Source organism: Microcebus murinus, chromosome 19 (genome assembly GCF_040939455.1).
Source record: "Microcebus murinus isolate Inina chromosome 19, M.murinus_Inina_mat1.0, whole genome shotgun sequence".
Taxonomy (NCBI): Eukaryota; Metazoa; Chordata; class Mammalia; order Primates; family Cheirogaleidae; genus Microcebus; species Microcebus murinus.
This window is the reverse complement of record NC_134122.1, coordinates 2,776,192-2,800,737: the sequence shown is the minus strand read 5'-3', so window position 1 is coordinate 2,800,737 and position 24,546 is coordinate 2,776,192. Positions and strand designations below refer to the sequence as shown.

Genomic DNA, 24,546 nt, shown 5'->3' with positions numbered 1-24,546 from the left:
ATGAATTTGTGTTTTGTAAATTCATTTTTTTCTATTTTAGATAGGATTTGAATAATTAGGAAGTTATTATCCCAGATTATCTATAGTGGAATACCTGTGAAAGAAGCATTAGTGTAAATTCCATCTTAATGTATTCACATCATATAACAAATAAGTTATATGCTGACTAGTTCTAGTTAACTTTAAGAAAATAAGGATAGATTAGGTTTTCTTTTTCTTTTTTTTTTTTTTTTTTGAGACACTCTGTTGCCCGGGCTAGAGTGCCATGGCATCAGCCTAGCTCACAGCAACCTCAAACTCCTGGGCTCAAGCAATCCTCCTGCCTCAGCCTCCCTGGTAGCTGGGACTACAGGCATGTGCCTCCATGCCTGGCTAATTTTTTTTTCTATATATTTTTAGTTGTCCAGATAATTTCTTTCTATTTTTAACAGAGATGGGGGCTCGCTCTTGCTCAAGCTGGTCTTGAACTCCTGAGCTAGAGAGATCCGCCCGCCTCAGCCTCCCAGAGTGCTAGGATTACAAGCGTAAGCCACTGCACCCAGACTAGGTTTTCAATTTAAGTTGGAACACACTGCTTTCTTAATTCTGTTATCACCTATTTAGTGCTTATTTACCTCTTATTGTAGAAGTAACATGTTAATTATAGAAAATATATAAAGAAAAAGATATATAAAAAAGAGATAAAAAGCAGCTAATTCAATTGAACAATGATATCAATGCCCAGTGATATATAAACCTATAAACCTCCTCTTAACACTTTGGTTTATATCATATATTTAAAAATAGGCATATTACATTGTAAATAAAATTTTATATCTTATTATCTTAACATTTTATGCTTTAATATTAATAAGTTAGCATTTGTTGCATATATAGTATTATTTACATGTGCTTAGTCTTCATAGTAAACTCCCCCATTTTTAAATATACAAGGAAACAGTTTAAAGATGTTAACTTGACAAAGATCATAGAAGCAGACATAAGCTTTAAATTCTATTTAATGCCTAAGCTCAGGCTTGTAACCATCATGCTACACTATTTCTGAGAATTTCCCTCATGTCATTAAAATCTCTTCAAAAACCTCAAATAGGATGTACCGTATCAGTTGAACCATTCTCCTATTGAACAAGTATCTGCTTCCTATTTTTCAAAGTAAATAATATGGTGAACGCCTTTTTGCAGAAAAGTTTCAAACTATTACCTTAAGGTAGATTATTGAAAATTAGACTACCAAGTCAAAGAGAGGCTAGAGAGAATGAACTTTTAAAAAATTTTTGGTAGACACTGCCTAATTGTTTTTACATTCCTACCATTAGTCTGAAAGTACATCTCTCAGTGCACCAATCCCAGCATTGAGTATTTTTACGCTATGCCAATTTTATAATCAAAAGCATGGTATCTTTATGGCTGTTCCCGTTTTAGTATGATGGTGAACATTTAAGTTGATACTTACAAATAACAAGCTTTGTTAGGATAATTCTTCCTCATTGGCTTTTAATGTTTTCTTTTTGTATATTTGAGTTTTCTGAAATGCATGTATTCTGTTCCATTGGTCAATACTAGGCAACTATGGTATAAAATTAATGACTAAATGTAGTACTTGTGTCTACTCTTATTCTAGTACCTTACCATTTTAATCACTGATTAATGTCTGTTTAAATAAAAGGCAAATGCCCATTTTCCATTTTCAAAAACATGCAAGCTATTCTTACCTGTTCTTCTGATTCAATTTCAGCATAAAATTTATTCAAGCCTCTCCCAGACATCAACTGGGACTTTATTCTTAATTTAAGTAAAATTAATTTGGGAAGAATTTACATCTGAAAAAAATTTTCTCCATTCAAGTTGTAAATATAGTTTTCTTTTAATGGAGTCCTCATACGTATTTTTATTGTTATTCCCACGTTTGTTGTTACCGTAAGTGGGATCCTTTTTGATTATAATCAGTTATTGCTGATATTTTACCTTGTAAAGTTAATTCATTAGTTATTTCTTTTTGCTCTCTTAATTTTCAAACTCCTGACCTCGAGCGATCTGCCTGCCTCAGCCTCCCTGAGTGCTAGGATTACAAGTGTGAGCCACCACTCTGCCCCTGCTATCTTAATTTTATTATCCAGAACTTGTAGAAAAAATAAAGTAACTTTTCCATGGGGCACCCTGTTTACATTACATTTAGGCTTGCTTTATGTTCCTTTGTTGAGTCTGCAGCCCAGTGGAACCTGGGAGACCTTTAACATCAAGCTGCTTGACTTTTTTAGTTTTTTAAGATTTGCCCAGAATGACAGTACACTGGGACTGGGGAGACAAGAGAGTTGTAAGTATCCTCAGCACGAAGTTTGGCCTCCTTTGAGAGACCTTTCCAGCTGGGGCAGAATAGATTGTGGAGGAAGTTGGGGATGTCAGGTGAGGACCTGACAGCTCTATAGTTCCTTTTAGTTTGGGTCATTGCATCAAACACCTTTATTCTTTTCCAGTGGTAGTAGATTCCCAGAGTGAATGAGTCACATCCATTTTCAAAGTACTCATTGTTTCTGGAAGCTTCATGTTACTGTTCCCCAGTACTGGACAATAAGCGAGGTGTTGGAGATTGACACCTGAATAGCAACAAAGCCCCATTGGATACGTAAGGACCGGGGCTACCGAGAGCACTTGGATGGTGGGGGGGCAGGGGGGAGAATCAGAGCATCCTGTGTGACTTTTGAGCTGAGCTTTAAAGTTGGGGAGCCCAGTCTCTGGGTGTGAGCATGCATATCCCCCAGGAAGCTGCAAGGTCCCTGGGTGGTTGCCTGGGGGCTTCTGGCAGAGGGGAGCAGGAAAGACAGGTCAGGCCAGAATTTCAATGACCTTGGGCGACATCCCACAATTTAGACTGGTCTGGGCCCACATTAAGTCCTAAGGGCTTACCTCTTGTCAACATGTGTCCCTCCTCACTGCCCCCATTCTGGCCCAGGCCCCATCACTCCTTCTCGATGCCTGCACCTGCCCCTTTGGTTTCCCTGCTCTCCTTTCTCGTCTCCTCCATCCTTTCACTATCCCCTTCCAGGGCGAGTGAACGCAAAGAGGAGCCTCCCACCGCATGCAAACATAGGTCCACCTTTTGGGGGCGGCCTCAGGCCCCCGGGGCGTCTCTTTCCCGGTGCCCGCCCCTCACAGCACGGTCCGTGCCTCCGGCTGGACCGCAAGGCTGGACCTGGGAGTTTGGGTCAGTGCGAACTCGCCAACCCCTCTCCGCTCGGCCGGCCGGGGAGAGTGGACCCTGCCGGGCTGAGGGTTCGCCCCGCCTGCGGGGGACGCTGCCAGACGCGACCCTAGGGCACCCCGCCTCCCCGCAGGCCAGAGCGACCGAATGGGGTGACGGCGGAGGGAGGGCCACAGCCCAGCGCCGACAGGAGGGCTGTCGGGCCACCCGAGTCGGGAGTTCGAGCCTACGCGGGGTGGAAAGCTGAGCTGAGGGGGCCGCGTTCGCGTTTGCTTCCCGCGATCCTGAGGTCTTTGGTCTGGAAATCACCTGGCAACTCTCTGTCGTTTGGTTGCTGGGGCAGGGTCCCTAAAGTTCAGTTTGACGCCCTGCCGGGAGGCCCAGGACAGCGGGCAATGCCCTCGGGGCAGCTTCACCTTGGAAGTGGGGAACTGACACCCACATTCAGGGAAGGAGTCTTCCTGCTGGAGGGGATGTGGGGATGGAGCAAAGACACAATTCCTCCTCCGAAAACACAGCCCTGGATTTCAGAAAGATACTTGTTAGTAGTCTTTTCTCCCTGCCCTCTCTGCCTGGAGAAATGTCTCTCTCCTTGGAGCAGGTTCGGATGCTGTGAGCCACTAGATTTCTGACTCTTTTGAGACATTCAGGGTGTCTCAGTGACAAATTGAGAGCATTAACTGGAAGACTTGTCAGGATTTTTTTTGTGGTCTGAGCCGTTTTTCATCAACCAGTTTGTCATTGTTTAATCACCGTGCACCAGTCAGGTAGGATTTAGCAGCTCTTAGTAAAAATTAGACAATCCGTGCTCTCTTCCACAGCACATATACTAAAATTGGAATAGAGAAGATTAGCATGGCCCCTGCACAAGGATGACATGCAAATTCATGAAGTGTTCCATATTAAAAGAAAAAAAATTAGACAATCAGCAGGAAATATCAATCTCCCTTTCAATCTCTCAAGAATGGAAATCAACTTTCTTTTCTTTTTTCCTAAAGAGACAGGGTTTCTCTCTGTCACTCAGGCCTGAGCACAGTGGACCCACCATAGTTCACTTCAGCCTCCACTTCCTGGGCTCAAGTGACCCTCCCACCTCAGCCTCCCCAGTAGCTGGCACTATAGGCCAACACTGCGCAGGCTTTTTTTTTTTTTTTTGTAGAGACAGAGTCTCACTATGTTGCCCAGTCTGGCAACAAACTCCTGGCCTCCCACCTCAGCCTTCCAAAGTGCTGGGATTACAGGCATGAGCCACTGCATGCATCTGGCAGTCAACTTTTAATTGGAAGTGCTTACAAGCTAGATTCAAGGATAATAGATTGACATATGAAACAAAATGCTTCAATGAAACACACGCATTTTGCTTTAATTCATCTTGCTATTCTTGAGCTCCTGAAACCCAAAGAAAAGCTAAATTTCAGGTTATGATGTTGAGACCCATCAATCTTTCATAACTGCAGTAAAAATTCTTGAAGTGACTTCTGAGGGGTTTTTCTGAAAAGAAATAAAATAAATCAGTGCTTTTAAAGCACTTCTTCCAGTCTGTCCCACCTCTAGCTTTGTTCTCACTGTTCCCCAGCCTGCACAATGTTTTAACTTTTAGTTTGACTCTGTCAGACCTTTTCACATTGCTTAAATGTGGCATTGATTTTCCACCCAGAAGCCTTTCTGCTGGTCCCTGTGCTACAAGGGTGTGTGGCTATTGCTCAATGTAAGTGCACATCTCCCACATCTCCTTGTATCCATTTGGACTTGGGGGCTAAGAGGTCCTTATTGTCTCACAGTTAGTCTCCCTTTGACATAGAAGCTAGTTGAACTGTTTCGGCTTCTTTTACAAGAGGACTCGTGGGTAAAAGTGAGGATGTAGAAAGCACAAATCTGGCCAGCCCTGGCAATGTCCTCATGGGAACTGGCAGAACAGGAATGAGGCCTGCTCTTTGAAACATGACTACAAGGGTAGGAAAAGTCATCAGTCCTGCCTGTCAGTAGCAGACTGCTCCCTGACATTCCCACCAGTGTGGTCTTACCCTGACCTCAGTGCTAGGTGCTTAGATGGAAATTTTTTGCCAGTTTATATGTCCCCAGCTGGCACCTACATGCCAGGCAAGGTGCTGTCTTATGTGTTATATTTTGTGTGATATTGTTTCATTAAAACAAGGGTGAGAACAGCTACGCATGTGAAGTTTGCTAGAAGCAGAGCTCCCCTGGATATTAGGTGAAAGGTCCCATTAAAAAGTTTTTGTGGGGGTCCTCATTGTTCTAGCTTCAACCTGCAGTGCTCTACATGCAACCAACACCAGTTGGACCACAGCAAAAGGTAGGCATGGGTGACGCTTTGGGGGGGGGCTGCTTTCCATTCTCATGAGATTCACAGTCCACATAAGTTGCCATCTTAACCAGGGTTTAGTAGTTAACACCAACTTTACACTACTCCACACAATTTGTGGCATTAGCCACGTGCTGCTCCACTGGACCTTGGTCCTGCTCTTACTGCTGACCCCACATTAATCTTTCTCTAATCCTAATCCCACGCCCCTGTCCCTTAGCCCGCACACTACCAATGCCTTCCTCCTCTGAACAAGGGAAGAGAAAAGGAAAGAAATGAGAAGCAGTGAGAGTTTAAAAAATTGGCTCAAACAACCAAGGAAAAACTACTAAACTGAGGAAGGGCTAAGCTTGAGAAGGAAGGATGGGCCCAGGGTTGTTTCCATCACTTAAAATTGCTGTATTCGATAGCCTGTTGCCAATGGATTATTTCATCATCTTTTTATCCCAAAGAATAGCTAGATTCCTTCCTCCAGGGCCATATCCTAAGATGTTTTCCTGGCATCAGACTTCTGACTCCTAGAATACTTCTATCTCTTTTCCATGGATACATACTCTGAGAATTCCTATTCCTGATTCCTCGTTCTAAAGCACACTGCTTTCCCTTAATAATTTTGCCCTCTCCCATATCTTCCCACCATTTATGATCAACAACTCAATTATATCAGGACCATTTTAGCTTCCTTCTTGGAAACCAGTTGTAAGACCAAAATACCCTGTCCTCCAACAGCCAGATTTTCCTCAGCTACTTAAGAGAATGTAAACATTCTACACAAAGAATTGAAGACATTTTCACTGCTGTAGACCACAGAATACTTTTCAGAGAGACCCTACAGTATTACCCTGAGCAACCATTTAGCTTGACCCTTTGTTACCATGTGGCAGGCCCAACTTGGAGCCTGCTAGGCCACCCCCTACCTCATCCTGTCTGCTGCCACGTTTGTCAGAACTTTCCTGACCAGCCAAAGAGAAAGCAGGTCCTCTGACCAGGCAGAGAGGAGACAGATCAACACTGGAGTCCCCTCAGTGAAGATTCACACATTTGCATTTCCTGAAGATATTTATTACCATCTGAACATTTCCAATAGGGAAAGATACAATCCCTAATTTCCCTAGGATCCATGTTTTGGAAGTTTCCCAGGGAATTCATTGTTCATGAAACTCTTTTGTTCCTCTGGAGTCAGGAGTAAGACTCCAGAGCTCTCTTTATCTCTTTTTTTTTTTTTTTTTGAAACAGGTAGGGGAAAGTCTCAATCTCTGCAAAGGGTAAACTAATCAGACACTCATTTCCTCTGCCAATTTCTGGGCTGGCCTACAAAGTACAGCTTATTCTTTCCCTTAGGTGTCTGGTTCCTTTTTGTCCAAGGTCACATTTGCAAGCGTGATCTGCCAATGGGCACCGGTCAGGCCACTAAGGGATGTGTGGTGGCTTGACCTGGACTGCCCATGGCTACCCAGCCAGGGCCTTCAGGACAGCTGCAATTCACAACCAGTCTCTTGTTGACCTCCAGCTGGTTTCCCAGGAGATTTGGCCCCTCTTTTTTGGTCTTAAGGGCCCCAGGAGTCCAAATGCTCCTACTGAATGTTCCAAATGAGAAAGTAGTAACAGAAAGATGACATGGATACCCAAAGTAGTTGGGATAAACACCGGACACAGTAAGGCACCCAAATCACACCTTGGCCAAATATACCAAGATGGTATGTGCACCTTGGGGCACGATGGCCCTAACAGCATTCCGCCCTGAGCAGGTCACCTCAAAGACCTTACCAGTGCAGACACAACTCCTTTTCTAGTTGTATGCAAATCCTCTGCTGCCTCTGCACCTCCCTCACAATGAGCCCACATTTCCTCTTTACCTTACTGCCTGACAAATGCAGAGGTCATTTGGTCGGCTGGGCAAAGAATCTCAGCTCTGACAACAGGACCGTCTAAATATGCCACCTTATCTGGGGCAAGAGAAATCCCATTGTTTCTAACCGGTGTGAGTCCTCTGATGACTCATAAGACGTGAACTCCGAGAAAAGCTTTCTCCACATTCAGAACATTTATAGGGTCTCTCTCCCGTGTGGGTTCTCAGGTGACGAATCCGATTGGAGCTGTGAGAGAAACTGTCTCCACACTCATGACAGGTATAGGGTTTTTCTCCCGTGTGAATTCTCTGGTGCCTGATTAAGTTGGACCTATGAGAAAAGTTTTCCCCACAAAGGGTACATTTATATGGTTTCTCTCCTGTGTGTGTTCTCTGATGTCTGGTGAGGTGCATGCCCTGCCGGAAGCTTTTCCCACAAGTCAAACATTGAAAGAGTTTCTTCTCTGCCTTATGGACTCCATGGTTTGTAAGAAAGGGGGCACTGTCATTGATGGCTCCCCCACACTCAGAGAAGGCGTAAAGTCTCTCTTTCTCATGAGTTCTTTCGTGAATGACAAGGTGTGAACTTCGAGAGAAACTTTTCCCACACTCCGGACACTTATAGGGTCTCTCTCCGGTATGAATTCTCTGGTGCCGAAGGAGGTTGGAACTGTGAGCAAAGATCTCCCCACATTCAGGACACTTGTAGGGCTTCTCCCCTGTGTGTGTTCTCTGGTGCCTATGGAGGTTGGAGTTGCAAGAGAAGCTCTTTCCACATATGTTACACTGATAGGGCTTCTCGCCCGTGTGTGTGCGCTGGTGGCGAGTCAGGTGGGTATTCTGACTGAAGCATTTTCCACATTCAAGGCACTTATGGGCCTCTTCTCCCAGGTGTGCTCTGTGTAGTGACAGAAAGTGCGGGTTCCCGCCGAAGACTTCACCACACTCTACACCCATGCACAGTCTTTCTGCTGCATGTATTCTCTGGTGCCTAATTAGATTCGAGTTGTTAGAGAAATTTTTGCCACACAAGGGACATAAATGGAGTTTCTTCGGCTGTAGTTCCCTTGGTCGCCCTAGTTCCCTATAACCTGTGGCTCCTGCTAAAGACTGCTCCATTGGACCCTCTGGGGGAGGCTGCCAATCCCCTTCTGCCCCGCCATGAGGTCTTCCCTGCTCAGGACTCCAGGGCACCTCCCCTCCGGCCTGGCCAGGGAGCAGCGCCTGAGGGTGGGTATTCTCAAGGGAAACAGACTGAGCACTTTCTTCAAGGTTCTCAAATTTCTCTTCCCCTGGGTGGGAGGGAGAGAGAAAGAGAAAGAGAGAGAGAGAGAGAGATTATTTCTACAATGGAGAAAAGAAAATCTCACATGTCTGCTACTGTCTATCAGGCTAAAAGCCCAGAGGGCCAGTTCTACCTCAGTTTCCCTTCCTTTACCTATAGGTAAAGCACTTTAGAGAGGCATCTGGATAAAGGTCAGGGCCATTGCTCAAGGAATCAGAGCTCACACAAATTTTGGGAGTTCCCTTTCCAAATGAGCCTCCCACCCTTCAGGAATAGGTGGGGAGGAGCAGGGCTGAAGCCAGGGTGCGGCAAGTGAGCCGAAGAGCGAGTGCCTCCTTAAAAGTTGCACCCTGGGTTCCTCCCTTGCCTCCCTGGGATGGAGAGTGGGCAGTGGGGAAACAGGAGGCAATGTACCTCCCTGGCAGCAGTGCTGGGCTGGCCCTGCACCCAAAGCCTCAAACACCTCATTTTATTTATTTATTTATTTTTTGAGACAAAGTCTCACTCTGTTGCCCCTGGTAGAGTGCAGTGGCATCATCATAGCTCACTGCAACCTCCAATCCCTAAGCTCAAGCAGTCCTCCTGCCTCAGGCTCTCGAGTAGCTGGGACTATAGGTGCATGCCAGGACGCCTGGCTAATTTATCTATTTTTAATAGAGACGAAGTCTCACTCTGTTGCTCAGGCTGGTCTTGAACTTCTGAACTGAAGCAATCCTCCTGCGTCAGCCTCCCAGAGTACTGGGATCACAGGCGTGAGCCACAGCCCTGCTGAAATACCTCATTCTTGACCGCAGGAGCCTGGCCAGGCAGGATGCTCTCTCTACTCCTTACCTGGAGCTGGGCTGCCGGGGCTCAGGCCCTCGCTGCAACTCTGGCCGCTGGGATCCCATGGCTTTTCTCCGTGTTCCACCCGGGTGGCTGGGGCCTCCTGACTGGGAACGTGAGACTCTGTTCACAATGAAAGAAACGATTTCTGTATCACCACTTTCTTCCGCCAGGCAAGGGAAACAAAGAGATAGTCTTGTTCCCTGTCCTCAGCAGACAGACACAGAATGCTGAATAAAGCTCACAGCAATTACTTGGAATATGCACTGAACTGTTCCCAGGGGTTACCTCTGGAGAAAGAAATTGTAAGAGGGAAGGCTATAGCTTTTTTTTCTTTTTATAAGTTCATGGTACTGTAGATTTTTTGCAATAAGAACATATACTTTTGAAATTAAAACAACAATAAAATGAACATGGTCAGAGTGGTCAGTTGCTCAAAGAATTGGTTTAATATCATAAAAGATCCTGAGTCTTACATATAAAATAGAACTAAATTTGACTGGGAAACTCCAAAGAGAAAGTAACACGATGGACAATCAGAAAAGGATCTGGGACTCTAAGATGACCATGAGATTAAAACCCCAAAGTGCCATTTCTGTGCTATGCTAAAAAGAAAAACAAAAACCTCACCCTACTACCAGCAGATATGGACTCAAACATGTTTACTACCAACAAACTGATCTGATTTTCTCCTCCTGTTTAGCACTCACGGACGGAGCTATGTTCAACTTTGGGCATCACAGCAGCAAAAAGTGAGATGGAAGCCAACGTGATGGCGTACAGCTATAGTCCCAGTTACTATGGGCTGAGGCCAGAGGATCACTGGAGCCCAGGAGTTCAAGACCAGCTGGATGACACAGCAAGACCCCATCTCTTTAAAAAAAAAAAAAAGTGATATAGAAAACCTATAGACAATCCCAATGAAGTAAAAAAAAAAAAAAAAAAAATGAAACAGCAGTAATCTCTTTTGTGGAATTAGTGCAAATGAGTTTATAGCTCTGATTTTCTTTACACAAACCTGAAAACAATGCATGTCTTTCTACTAGCATGTGTTTCAACATACCAATAATTGTAATGTATACACAGTCTTATTTTATGTTGTCTTTTAAGACCTTCCCCAGCTTTTTCTTTCCTAAGACACGAGTCTCATTCTAAGACCCCGGTGAGAGTGCAGTAGCATCATCACAGCTCACAGTAACCTCAAATACATGGGCTCAATCGATCCTCCTGCCTCAGCCTTCCAGAGTGCTAGGATTACAGGCACAAGCCACTATACAAGCCACCATGCCCAGCCCATCACCCAACTTTTTTTTTTGAGACAGAGTCTCGTTTGTTGCCCAAGCTAGAGTGAGTGCCGTGGTGACAGCCTAGCTCACAGCAACCTCAATCTCCTGGGCTCAAGCAATCCTACTACCTCAGCCTCCCAAGTAGCTGGGACTGACTACAGGCATGTGACACCATGCCCGACTAATTTTTTTTTCTATATATTTTTAGTTGTCCAATTAATTTCTTTCTATTTTTAGTAGAGACAGGGTCTCGCTCTTGCTGGTTTCGAATTCCTGACCCAGAGCGATCCTCCTACCTTGGCCTCCCAGAGTGTTAGGATTACAGGCGTGAGCCACCGCGCCCGGCCGCAACTTTTTATTATAAGAATTTTCATACATACAGAAAAGTTGAGGGAATTATACAATAAATACCTCTGTGTCCTCCACCTAAATCCAACTATCACTTTGTTATATGTCATAGGCATCATTTTAAATCTCTGCAACACATAGATACATCTTAATTTATGATTTATCCTGTTTTAGATATATACATTGTTTCCATATTTCCATAAGCCCCTTCCCCTTTCCTGAATTTTTATGGGCTGTGAAAGCCGCTAAGTTGGAAAGCTGATGCCAGTGTCCCTGAAATTTCTGTCTTGGGTAAGGGCCTAGAAATACTAATGGAGCACAGGAAACATAAGCAAGTGCACAAGAATAATCATTTTGAAATGCAAGAATCAAGAATTTATACCCCCTCCCCAGTATCTGGCGACACCGAGTGTGTGTGATGGTGGTAGGGGTCACTGGATTTGATTTTTTCTGTCTTAGGAAGTCCATTATGGCTCAGACTCCCTGTGTTAGGCAGCTGAGGCTCGAGTCCAGGCCTGCCTGTAAGTGTGCCAACTATGTCACTTGGCAGATATTTCACCCTATGCAGAAGACTTTAGACAAAGAGATCTCCTATGGAGGCTTCTTTGCAAAACTCATCCAGGAGGTGAACGTACATGAAGCATGACCCTGGTCAGAAATGGCACAATCATCATCCCTGGAAAAGAAGTCCTTACCCAGTGAGTCCACATTCTCATAACTCTCCTGCACCGTGTCCCTGGAGAGGGCCCTCTTACTAGGATCCTGATGCCCCCACTCCTCCTGGGAGATGTACATTGCCACGTCCTCTAAGCTCTCAGGCAACTGAAACAGCACAAGATCTCATTTAGCCCCTGATGCACCAAGAATAATTCAAGCAGAGTCATGGGTTAAAGGGGCAAAACCCAGGGGTGCCAAGGACACGTGTCTGGGGAAGAAGGGTGTCAGGCCTGCAAGTGAGGTGTGGAGGAGATAAAGATGGTTGGGAGACGCTTGTGGTGAGGAAGAGAGGATCTTTCAAGTGGCAGAAGGGCCCCTCCCACCCAAAAGGAACACTAAAGGGAGGAAGAAGGGTGCTGGGGGGAGACAACCGAAACTTCCACTTCACCTGGGGCCCAGTCATTTCCTTGTCTTCTATGTTCCCTTCAGGAGGAAAGAGAGAAAGCCAGGGAGCAGACAATGCTGAAGGTGACAGAGATCATAATGAGAATGGCATTTCTAATTCCTGGCAACCCAAGGATTATTACAACATGATATCCATTCCCCAACACCCAGTTTCTGCTTTTAGGATTGAGCAATAAGCAAAAGAAGGCAACAGAGGCGTAATAAAGTGATATACAAAATGACAGGGTCAGAGTAAAGGAATGTTTGGAATAGCACTCCAAACTCATCATTCACATAGCAGCCTCTGTTCTGCATACAAAAGGGCACTACAAAATATCCCCCTCCCTCCTCCCACCCTCAGAAGAACACACACCACCACTTTTGGGTCATTTACTCCAGATCTGAAAACCTCGACTTCAGAAATTCCTTTTTCTTGGCACCAGTGCTACATCCTGCTAGTGTTAGGGGTAACCACGAAGACCCTCCTCTCTCCCACCTACCCAAATAACTGTTCCTCACCCCTCTCCTTTACAGCCTGGGGGTCCCTTTTGGGGCTGGGGCCTAGCAGCTCCTGCAGCCTGGGGCCAGGGCTTCGCTCAGTCTCCATTGGCTCCAGCTTGAAGCTCGGTGACTCTCGTGCTGTTTCCAGAGGCAAAGGCTCCTCCAAAATCACTTCTGTTCCCCGCCCATGGTTTGTGACCTGGGAACCAACCCACATCACTCATCACCACAACAGGGCCCAATAGTAAGTGAAATTAGTACAGGACTCTGAGGACAAGCCTTCAACAGAGAACCACAGGTGATCACTTTGGACCCAGCAAGAGAGAAGAATGATTTATCCTACAGGCTTTTTTTGATCCCATGTGCAGCAGTTGAAACAGGGTGAGGGAAGGCCACTCCCGCTGCACACCTTCCCCACACAGTTCTTCTGATATACCTCACTACCTTTTGCTATCCCCCACCTTTTCTAGACGTTTCTATCCCTCACTATTGGATAAGCTAAACTTGGGTGACCTTGGGGGACAGGAGCCTCAGTGCCAAATTGTTCAAAACTTTACACGTTGCTCTCCCTCTAACCCTTAAAACAGCCCTAGGAAATATTTTATCTTCCTCATTTTACTAGTAGGAAAACAGGCCCCAAGAAATCAAAGGCTTGCCAAAGTTACAAAGCTAGTACTAGCGGAGTGACGACTGGAACACCGGAGATCTAACTCCAGGCTAACACTAAGTGTTGCAGAGGCACTGCCTCCGTATGGAAACAGGGCACTCTGCACTGCTCACTCCATTCAGCTGGGGAAAATCTGGAGGATGACTGTTCCAGGTTAAAAGACAAAAAGGCCTCTTCCTCATGTAAGGTTTACTCAGGGCAATCAAGTAATTCGACTAGGGGCGTGATATCCCAGTCCCAGGGGCCAAAGAAACCACAAATAAAAGAGCTCATAAAAGAGCTCTTTCCAGCTCCCACCTGTTGCCTCAGTCTCCCAAGTTCTCTTTGCATATCCTCCACAAGGGTGACCGCTTCTTCGCCGCTCTCCGGATGCAGCTCCTGCACCCTGCTCTGGATCTCCTGGGGCAGAATGATCAGGAACTGCTCCAGCACCAGCAGTTCCAAAATCTGTTCCTTCGTGCGCATCTCAGGCCGCAGCCACCCATGGCAGAGTTCCTGAAGCCGGCTGAGGGCTTCCCGGGGACCAGCTGCCTCTTGAAAGCGGAAACGTCTAAAGCGCAGGTGGGAGGCCTCTGGGCTCGGTCCTGGGTCAGGCGGAGGCAGTTCCTGGCTCCAGGCGCAGTCCTCCTCCAATTTCACTATCAAGAGCCCTTCCCGTTCCTGGGAGCCCGGGCCCGACGACATCGTCAGGCCCCAGAGCGCTCTGGCTCCGAAACAAGCTCTGCCCGCCTATAGGAAGGTGCACCGGGCCCCGTGCAAGGATGAGCACCGTCGGCAGGAGCCGCGGGCTCGGGACTCCAGGTCCCAGCCAAGAAGCCCAGCTCCAGCCTGGGCGCAGCTGGCTCCTGGGCCGAGGTTTCAGTCAGTCGCGGGCGCCATTGCGCTGGCCCCCTGGTCCACCCGCGCCAAGACTTCCCCAAGGCAAGATCAGAGCGCCGCGCTCCCCACTGTAGCTGACCCACGCAAATCTCAGCCCTCAGCTCCCACGCCGGAAGTCCCTGCGAGAGAGGTAGGCGTCCGCAAGCCAACAGCGCCTGCTTGGGACCGACTTCCGGGTCACGTTTTGCGAACTCTAGCGCCTATTGGGTCAGGTCTCGCCACAGACTCACCCGACCTACGAGAAGGGAAGATTTGCTTGCGAGGGCGGGATGAGCGAGGGGCCAATTGCAGACGAGAGGCGGGGCCACTGGGGGCGGGGCCGATAGGTCCAAGAGGAAAACAAGCCCAAGGCTGTTGTGAGCAGCGGCCTACTCGGGTAGAATTCCTCAGAAAAGCTTATTGGAATGCAAATTCCAGAGCTTAGCGATATCCGGTGGGGCCCAGAAATATGGATTGTTCATAAGCTCCCCCGAGGCAGTGCCCAGATGCCCCAGCGGCCTCCGAGGCTCTGGAAGCCGAGGAACACCCCGCCGCTCCCTTACCGCCTCAGGGCGGCCGGGGAGCCTGCAGCCCTCCCTGCAGGGGCGCGACGCGGCCGTTGGCGCGGGGCCTGCTGGGAGATGCAGTCCTTGGCGCGGCCCCGCGAGCGCGCCTGCGTCCTGGAGCAAGAGCCGCGAGCGCCAAGAGCCCGGCGATCTTTATTCCTAAAATGAGTACCCATCCTGAAATCCTCTCTCATTTCTAGCCTAGTGATCTGGTCTGAATAATTTCAGAAACGACCAAAGCTCAGACCTCAGGTCTGGGCCAGTTCCTTGCTCCTTCCCTCCATGAGAGATGTTGAAGAAGGTGGGAGGGCAAGCTCAGCTCTTAGCCTTTTCTTATCGTTTGCGATCGGTCTGATGACAGCCTCCAAACCCGGGAGCCATCCCATCTTTTCCAGTTTGCATTGTAAGGACTTCTCAGAGGTCTAACAGCCTACCCACACATTTTTTTAAGGCTCCTAGAAAATTAAAGTAACACAGAAATTGTGATATATTTTAAATATTTGCATTTAACTAGCAGTTTCAAGAACACAACTGGATATTTTATTAGAGATAACTTCAAAAATCTAAAATTTGAGGATTTTCATAAAGACCAGACCATACTACGTGGTCCTAGGAGGGGCCTCTCCAGCCCCACGTTGCATTCTGTAGCAACTCTTTAGCCATCCCTCCCTAAGAGGAAGGGAGAGTGGAGGCCAGCATCGGAGTACTAGAGGTGCCTTACCTTGGTCTGGGGGTAGGGAGTACATTTCCACTTCCTTGTCTCCTGGGGTTTTTTTTTTTTACAGCACAAGAAGATAATATTTATTATATTTTAACTAGAAACAGAGCAGATAGCAAGTTCACGAGGCATGATTTGATTATCTTTTTTAAAAATCAGGCTTCAACAACAATAATAAAAAATAAGTCTTTACTGCACAGATGTTTTGGTCACTATTATAACTAACCTTCAAGGGCACAAAAGCCAGCAGCATAAAGAAACATAAAGGTAATGAATTTTTGATGTGCCAAAAATGTAGATCACCTCAGTAAACTTTATGTTTTAAGATTCTTCTTAAACACTGAATGATGATCGTTATTCAGCAAATATCAAACATGCATATATCAAACATGCATACTCCCTTAATACTGTCAATACTAATACTAAGCTTTGTTCTCTTCCCAAATTCAATGAATTATGATTCCACTCTCTGTATGTATTAGTGTTAGCGGTAATATGCAAAATTGATTTTGTTTTCAAGGTTAAATAGCAGATTGACTTTGTATTTGGTGGCCAGCTGTGTACCCTAATTTTTCATCTTTTATTTTCTTAATAAATTTAATTACATTTCACAAGCCCTGAGATATTAGATAATCTACTAATGATTGTATACTTTTAATCTATACTATGTTCCACTCAACTTAAACCCCACAAAATAAGTATTTAAAATTATTTACAGATGGTTGTAACTAAAGCAATGAAAAAATTTACTACTTGTATACTTAAGAATGGTAATAAGGCCTTTAACTAAGAGTTGCATATTTTATGCATTTTTTTTTTTTTTTTTTTTGAGACAGAGTCTCACTTTGTTGTCCAGGCTAGAGTGAGTGCCGTGGCGTCAGCCTAGCTCACAGCAACCTCAAACTCCTGGGCTCAAGCAATCCTGCTGTCTCAGCCTCCCGAGTAGCTGGGACTACAGGCATGCGCCACTATGCCCGGCTAATTTTTTATATATATATATCAGTTGGCCAATTAATTTCTTTCTGTTTATAGTAGAGACGGGGTCTCGCTCTTGCTCAGGCTGGTTTTGAACTCCTGACCTTGAGCAATCCGCCCGCCTCGGCCTCCCAAGAGCTAGGATTACAGGCGTGAGCCACAGCGCCCGGCCTATTTTATGCATTTTTAAACTTGCTAGGAGCAACTCTTAAAATTATATCTATAAGTCTGTCAGCAGTAAGTGCTTTTCATTTTGCTTACTTTTACATATATAGCCAGATTCGCTTTTTTCCAACTTTGCAAAACAAGCCTTTTTCTCTTCCCCCAAATATAATTGTTATTTTTTCAACTGAACAGTTGCTAAAAGGAACTTAACATTTGAACAGCACATTGGTAACTGTAATGCTTAGTAGATAAATATGCTTATAATAGGCATTCAATAAATGTTTGTTCCACATGGCATGAGTGAACTTTAAGGCAGCTGTTTGAGTCACATCCTGTTCATCATACACTGTAACTAATTTTGTTTAACTAGGAAATTTGGGTTACCACATTTAATTCATCCTCAAGTGTAAATCCAAAAATGTGCAATAACAAAATCAATTTACCAATTCTCAGAGAAAGTGAACAAGTTAACCATGGTTGCTACTGTACTACTAGTTGATAGAAAATAAAGGAACAAAGTTACTTTCCACTAAATATTAGGTACAACTAAGTGAGGGGAAGAAATGAAAAAAAACCCTAAAAGGTGTTAGCTAATTCTTATCATTCTCTCCCTATTTATCCCTGTAGCTTTTCCATTCATATATTTATCCCTAGTAACTTCTCTAGCTGAAACAGAATTTTATTGTCTGAATGGATTTCCCCATAGCCTTAGGTACATAATGTTAGTGAAAAGCTGGTATAAATTTTAATATGAGTGTATTTCATTTCATGCCAAATTGCTGCATTTATTTTTGCTAACATTCAATTTTTCCTATTTAAATTATGCTGTATAGAATATGAGAAATCTTCCAACTTACTATGTGATTACTTGTTTATAATATTCAGTTTTTGTTGATAGCTTTGAAGCATATTGCACACTTGTCACCTAGCACATTAATAAGTAACTAATACTCTTTTTCAAAAGGATACACTGACAAATTTTTAATTTAATGGCTTTAGCCCAATGTTTTTAGTCAGTTACAGAACAATAGCAATGGCAAAAACATTGACAGCACAGTTCATGGTCCGGTTCTCCCACCTTACAGTACAGGTTCCATCAGCTGTAGTATCCCAAAAGCATGAGCTGGCTGTGTGAAAGCCGTATGCGCTCTTCTGGACCACTGCGCAGGTCACAATATATTTGTAAGCTTTCCCCAGCTTAACCAAATGGGTTAAAGATTGTTCCACTATGCTTGCTGTCCACTGGTTGATGTTGTTGTGATTATAATCTTCACCGCCTAAAACCCCATCTACACAATCTTTGACGATATTGTGAGCTTCCTCAGCATTGAAGCCAACCTCTTCGCAGTGGCGATGCTACTCCTCCATGGCGGCGCCGGCTCTCCTCTCCTGGGTTTTGAAATATGACCATAGATTCTCTGCCATTCCTCCCATCAAGAAGTGGGGCCTCTGCCTCTTCACCTTGTATCTGGGCAGTTTCTGACTGCTAACAATGAAATACAGATGCTGTGCAACTTCCAAGGTGAGGTCATAAAAGGCCTTGCAGCTTCCATCTTGTTTGGTAGGAGAATTTGCACTTTAAGCCCATGTAAGAAGTCTGGCTACCCTGATAGTGCCATGTTGGATAGGACACATATAGGCTTTCTGGTGGACAGTCCAGATTTGCCTTTGTTTCTCATAAAATAGAAACAGAAGTCAAATAGAGAGACATTGCAATTTATTAATTGTGGGTGATAGTTACGTCAGGTATTTGTTGTGTTCTGTGTATTTGAACCATTTCATTTTTTAAAAATCTCCAAGAAAAGGAATATTAAGCAAGGTTATCTCTGGTTATTAATATGAAACGGGGCTCTGACTCCAGCTGCAGGAATGAATCTTTTCAAGGAAGAGGAGAAAAAGGTTGTGGATTCTGTTGCAGGGAGGTTGAGGGGGAGCACAAGGAGCGGGAGTCTGTGACCTTGACCTCGGCAGGTCCTCCTGTCAGTCCTGCCTGCTCTGCAGTGCTAGGAGAACTCCTCAGACCCTTGTATGATTTGTCAAGAACTTTCAAGCAGTCGGCCACTCCCACAAGCCTTCTACTTCTTAAGGGCTCCTGTCTTTTTGCTCCTCTCCAAAACTCAAGAGTTTGCCAAATTCCCAGAGCTCTGTCCTTGTGTTTAACACTCATTGTTCTTAAAGAGAAGAGTTGAGAGGCAAATTGCTGCAATGGAGTAAGAATTATTAGTGTATCTCAAAGCTTCCCCCTCGGATGTAAGCAGATGGTTTGTAGGATTTATATTATTCCCCAAAGTGCAATGTTTTCTGTCCTTAAACCTATTTTGCTCAATGTGGTGCTTAAGCTAAGGATTGGCAGGGTAGGAGTCAGACCTAGTACAGGCCAAGGCTGCCCAAACATGTATCATTCTAGGAGCTCACTGTAGCAAGGGGGTGAAAGATGTTGGCTCTTCAATTGTCAGGGGGTCTTCCAACTTGAGAGTCAGAGGAGAGCTCCATGGGGAACAGGAGTCAGCCCTAGAAACAAAGGAGGCAACCTCACCTTCAGTCAAGGCTTCTCGCAATTCCATGACCTGATTCACACAGCTAACCAGATACTTTGCCAACAGTCATTTCTGGCAGACATGGATCAAGGAGACACTTATGGAAGCTGCTGGTGTTAGAACAGTTACCCACAATCTAGATCAGGGGTCCTCAAACTTTTTAAACAGTTGGCCAGTTCAATGTCCCTCAGACCGTTAGAGGGCTGGACTATAGTTTTAGAAAAACTATGAACAAATTCCTATGCACACTGCACATATCTTATTTTGAAGTAAAAAAACAAACAGGCAAAAACACCTGCATGTGGCCTGCAGGCCGTAGTTTGAGGATGCCTGAATTCTAGATCATTGGTTCTCAGCTTTTGTCAACATTAGAATCAGCTCTGGACCTATTAAAATTCCTGATGCCTTGGTACCACACCCTTTAGAGATTCTGATGTATTTGGTTTGGGCTTCAGGATGTTTTAAAGCTCTCAGGATTCTAATATGCACCCAAAATTGAAAACCAGTGATCTATATATTGAGGAATGGCATTAGAAACTTGGAAGAAAGCAACAGGTCTCATAGAGGATTTCCAAAGAGGTGATATATATGTTTTATTTTATTTTATTTTTGAGACAGAGTCTCACTTTGTTGCCCAGGCTAGAGTGAGTGCCGTGGTGTCAGCCTAGCTCACAGCAACCCCAAACTCCTAGGTTCAAGTGATCCTGCTGCCTCAGCCTCCCAAGTAGCTGGGACTACAGGCATGTGCCACCATGCTTGGCTAATTTTTTCTATATATATTAGTTGGCTAATTAATTTCTTTCTATTTATAGTAGAGATGAGGTCTTGCTCTTGCTCAGGCTGGTTTTGAACTCCTGACATCGAGCAATCTGCCCACCCCAGCCTCCCAGAGTGCTACAATTACAGGCGTGAGACACTGCGCCGGGCCAAGGTGGTATATTTTTAATGACTGGTAAAACAAATGAAAGATGGTGTGCTCTATTTCATTGAAGGTTATTATAATCATAGGTCTGGCTGGATTTCTTGTTAAAAGTCTTCATTTTACCATTAGATAAGAAGTCCGGGCCTGGTGTGGTGGCTCATGCCTGTAATCCTAGCACTATGGGAGGCTGAGGTGGGCAGATTGCTCAAGGTCAGGAGTTCGAAACTAGCCTGAGCAAGAGCAAGATCCCTGTCTCTACTAAAAATAGAAAGAAATTAATTGGCCAACTAATATATATAGAAAAAATTAGTAGGGCATGGTGGCACATGCCTGTAGTCCCAGCTACTCGGCAGGCTGAGGCAGTAGGATCTCTTGAGCCCAGGAGTTTGAGGTTGCTGTGAGCTAGGCTGACACCATGGCACTCACTCTAGCCTGGGCAACAAAGTGAGACTCTGTCTCAAAAACAAACAAACAAACAAACAAACAAACAAACAAAAAAGAAGTCTGGGCCAGCCATGGTGGCTTATGCCTGTAATCCTAGCACTCTGGGAGGCTGAGGCAGGAGGATCACTTGAGCTCAGGAGTTCCAGACCAGCCTAAGAGTGAGACCCTGTGTCTGCTAAAAATAGGAAAACCAGGTGTGATTGATGGTGCACACCTAAAGTCCCAGCTACTCAGGAGGCTGAGGCAGGAGGATAATTTGAGCACAGGAGCTTGAGGTTGCAGTGAGCTATGACGACCTGACTGCACTCTAGCCCAAGCAACAGAGTGAGACCTTGTCTTGAAAGCATGAAAAGAAAGAAAGTGCCCCTCAGACTACCATGTAGGGGAATACAGTCCTGTGATATTTACCTGAAGACAGCAGTCTTGATGAGTAGGACCTAAACATAATATTGGAACTAGAAAAAAAGACCATCTAGCTGGGTGTTCCAAACTTTTTATGGGCTGCAATACACTCAAAGGAAATATTTCTTGAAGGTCCAATACATAAAAGTTAAATAGTGGCTTCTTCGGCTTTAGTAGGGCGGTCTATGACTAGAAGCCCCTACTAGGTAATCCCATGGACTTCAGGAAGTCCATGAGCCCCCTGAAATAAGAAATTTAAGATGCATGTGCCGTTTTGAGCCAATCCATTATATCTATGACTCATTGAATTTTGCTAGACTTTTCAAAAGGAATCATTAAACAAAGACGTTTAAGAATCTACACTAACTCTAAGGTTCCAAGGGGGCAGTGTTTGAGAACTTTGCTCTAGCCCCAGTCTCTGCTCCGTTTATGAGAAAACGGCAGTGTCGTTGTTGGGGTCATCTATTTCTTTCACAAAGCTTGTCATAACTGGAAATTACCGTTTACTCCCCTCTCTCACCCTAGAAATTGAGCTCCTTTGGGGCAGAGATCTTGCCTGTGGTCCCCATTCTCTGCACCTGGCACAGTGAGTGGGACACAGGGGACACTCGGTAAATATTTGTTGTAAACGCGAGCGAAGGATGTCAACAGACTAACATAGGGCGGAGGGACGGTGGGGTTAACGGGATGTGCACAGCCCCCAGACGTCCCTCCCAGTGAGCCTTCGGCCGCCCAGGTGCACGCCGACGCCACTTCCCGGCGCTGTGCCCAGGATACCAGCAACTGCCCCGGCTCCTTCCCCGCGCCGGTCCCTCTGACGAGCAGCCGCTATAGGCTGTTGGGACTGCCAATCAGATAAACGTCGCCGCGGCCCAGCGACCCCTCGCGAGACGTAGGCGTCAGTGCTTCCGCCCTCCAATTGATTCCGTGTGCTCCCGGGTTCTCTGGGATGTGGTTCCGAGGCCCGCCCGCGCCTGTGCATGCGTGGCCCGGGGCGCTGGAAGTCCGGCCCCGGCGTGGGTTGCGTCTCCTCGCATCCGCGGGCCTGGCCTCTCACCCGTCTCCCCGCAGGCTCGCGGGACCCGGCGGGTAGGGTGTTGCTAGACCCCAGCGCCTGCCTACGTTCCGGACCCCCAGCCGGTGCTTCCTCTTATCCTCAGGCGGTTCTTCCCCGGCCGCTTCCCCAAGTCGCGCCGGCCTCCGCTCGGGCTCGGGAGCGCAGGCGGGAGGCCGTCCTGCCCGAGACGCCTGTGCCGGGGCGGGACCTGCTGTCCATCTTCACAGACACTGGAGGACGAAGCTGGTGGTTACTTCCGCGGTGCCAGGCTCTTTTGCGTATGTGATCTCTCTGGATTCCCCTAACAGTCCGTTTGACAGGAAACGGAAGCTCAGAAAAATCGGACATCTTGCCCACGTCACACAGCTCCTGTCTGAATCCCCTGTTTCCCACCGCTTCGTGCAGCTTCCAGATTCATAAACAAGCAGTTTCAAAATAGTGATGTGTGGGAAGGACCGGGGAGGGGCCAGTAGGGAGCCCCTTAGAGGACAGGATTCAGTAAACGGAACCTCAAAGGGAGCAGTTGCTTTCCAGGCACAAAACAGCTGGGGTTTGATATTTTTCTGCCTCATTCACTGGCCTGTAAGCCCTTTGGCGGACAGGGACTGAATGCCCAGAGCTTGGCACATAGTCAGGTCCCTATAAATATGGATAGGACAAAATTTTATTTTATTTTTTAGAGACGGGAGTCTCACTATACCCAGGCTGGTCTCAAACTCCTGTCCTCAGGCGAGAGAGCTTCCTGTCTCAGCCTCTAAGAGTGCTGGGATTACAGGCATAAGCCACCAGACCTGGCTGTTACAAAATTTTTAAATACGGGAAAAGTTGAGAGAGTAAAAACTGATGCCCACTTACCCTCCACCTATACTTAACAGAATAAAGCATGTGTATCACACTTTGTACTTTATAAAGCCTCTTGCTTAATGTTACCATATTGCAAATGAAGCTTTCCTTGGTGAGCGGTGTGGGGATTTATTCTGGGTCTGATGGCTGCAGCCCCTTAGCAGGATCAAGGCCGCCAACTGCATTCCACTTTGGGAAGCTGGCTTTCCCTCCATTTCCACCCTGCTCAGGAGGGGCCCTCAGAAAGCACAGTTTCCATGTGTTTCTCAGTGAGAAGGGGCCTGAGCAGCAGATCTCATTGATCAGAGCTGGGATAGGCAGGTGGGTTGGCCAAAGTTGGGAATTATATCTTTCAGAAGCTCCCTGTTGCCTGCAGTGTTCAACACTAACTCCCCTAAGGTAGCATCAAGGGCCTTTCTATAATCTGGCAAAAAAAAAATCCACAAAAACCAAGTGTTCCTGAGGCCTGTTCATACTCCCCAATATCCAATCCATCCACACTATGTCAGCCCTGACTTCAGATTACCAGAGTCGGTCCCCTCTGCCTCCATGCTGGTATGAGGCCCTGAAACTCCTGTCCCACGCTGTGGCAGTAGACTGCTTTCTCCTCTTCCTGCTTCCACCTTTTTCTCCTCTGCTGTCTCTTCTTCCTACAGAAGCCAGAGTTTTTCTTTTAAAGTATAAGTCTGATCTTGCCACTGCTCTGCTGAAACTCTTCAGTGTCCCCTCATCTCAGAGTAAGACCCAAGTCTTCACCGTGGCCAGGAAGCCCGAGTTGATCTGGCCCCCAGCTCCCTCTCTAACCCCTCAATCCACTTCCCCCACCTCCCCACCGCTGCTCTAGCCACTTCTCTTCCTCAAACACTAAATACATGGCTACTCCAGGGCCTTTGCACTCACTCCGTGAATAGGTGAAGGTTGTTCATTCCCCAAACAAATGCCTGGCTTACTCCCCTCTTCTTTGAGTCTCTGTTTAAGCACAAAAGCCTTCTTCAACTTCCCTGTTAAAATAACCAAACCTAGCCGGGCCGTGGTGGCTCACGCCTGCAATCCTAGCACTCTGGAAGGCTGAGACCGGTGGATCACTCAAGGTCAGGAGTTTGAGACCAGCCTGAGCAAGAGTGAGACCCAGTCTCTACTAAAAATAGAAAGAAATTATCTGGACAACTAAAAAAATATATAGAAAAAAAGTTAGCCAGGCATGGTGGCGCATGCCTATAGTCCCAGCTACTCGGGAGGCTGAGGCAGTAGGATCACTGGAGCCCAGGAGTTTGAGGTTGCTGTCAGCTAGGCTGATACCACAGCACTCCAGCCTGGGCAACAGAGCCAGACTCTGTCTCAAAAAAATAAATAAAATAAAATACCAAACCAATCCCTGGCACTCACTGACCCCCTTATCCTGCTGTGATGTTTTTTGCAACTTCTTATCCCTGATGCATTATGTATCTGTTTGTTTATTGCCTGTCTACACTTCCCCATGAGTGCTTGAGCTCTGTGAGGAACTTTGTTTTATTCACTTCTGTATCCATAGCACCTAGAACAGTGCTTGGCATGTAGCCAGTGCTCAGTAGTGAAAGGAATGGCCCCAGGCTGCCCCTTCCTAGCTATGATTTCAGCATGTCAATTAGCTCCTGCAGAAAGGGTGGACAACTGTCCCAATTTTCCAGAACTGAGG

At 46.1% G+C, this 24,546-nt stretch overlaps 1 protein-coding gene, 1 non-coding gene and 1 pseudogene across 3 annotated transcripts; 1 reads left to right on the top strand and 2 right to left on the bottom strand.

The window, feature by feature from the left end:
* Positions 1–4,004: 4,004 nt before the first annotated feature.
* LOC142862554 (U6 spliceosomal RNA) lies at positions 4,005–4,106 on the top strand. The gene has a single exon (XR_012913627.1). It is a non-coding gene; the product is annotated as a U6 spliceosomal RNA (small nuclear RNA).
* Positions 4,107–6,726: 2,620 nt separating this feature from the next.
* ZNF263 (zinc finger protein 263) lies at positions 6,727–14,857 on the bottom strand. 2 transcript variants are annotated; one of them, XM_012743701.3, is made up of 6 exons: positions 13,682–14,857; positions 12,736–12,916; positions 12,221–12,294; positions 11,811–11,937; positions 9,488–9,604; positions 6,727–8,663 (listed from the first exon to the last, which is right to left on the bottom strand). In XM_012743701.3, the coding sequence occupies exons 1-6, from the start codon at positions 14,066–14,068 to the stop codon at positions 7,495–7,497; spliced, it is 2,055 nt and encodes a 684-aa protein (XP_012599155.1). In that variant the 5' UTR covers positions 14,069–14,857; the 3' UTR covers positions 6,727–7,494. The 2 variants fall into 2 exon arrangements, with proteins under 2 accessions (XP_012599155.1, XP_012599157.1); XM_012743703.3 differs by lacking the exons at positions 12,221–12,294; positions 12,736–12,916 and having other exon boundaries at positions 13,682–14,854.
* Positions 14,858–17,644: 2,787 nt separating this feature from the next.
* LOC105859683 (dynein light chain Tctex-type 3 pseudogene) lies at positions 17,645–19,798 on the bottom strand (annotated as a pseudogene).
* Between the last annotated feature and the right edge of the window lie 4,748 nt (positions 19,799–24,546).

Coding starts and splice junctions, on each gene's coding strand:
- ZNF263 (XM_012743701.3), bottom strand. CDS start 14,068: ATGTCGTCGGGCCCGGGCTCCCAGGAACGGGAAGGGCTCTTGATAGTG. Junction 12,295..12,735: donor CCAGGCTGTAAAGGAGAGGG/GTGAGGAACAGT, acceptor TGTCACCTTCAG/CATTGTCTGCTCCCTGGCTT. Junction 8,664..9,487: donor CCCCGGCAGCCCAGCTCCAG/GTAAGGAGTAGA, acceptor CCTCCCACCCAG/GGGAAGAGAAATTTGAGAAC.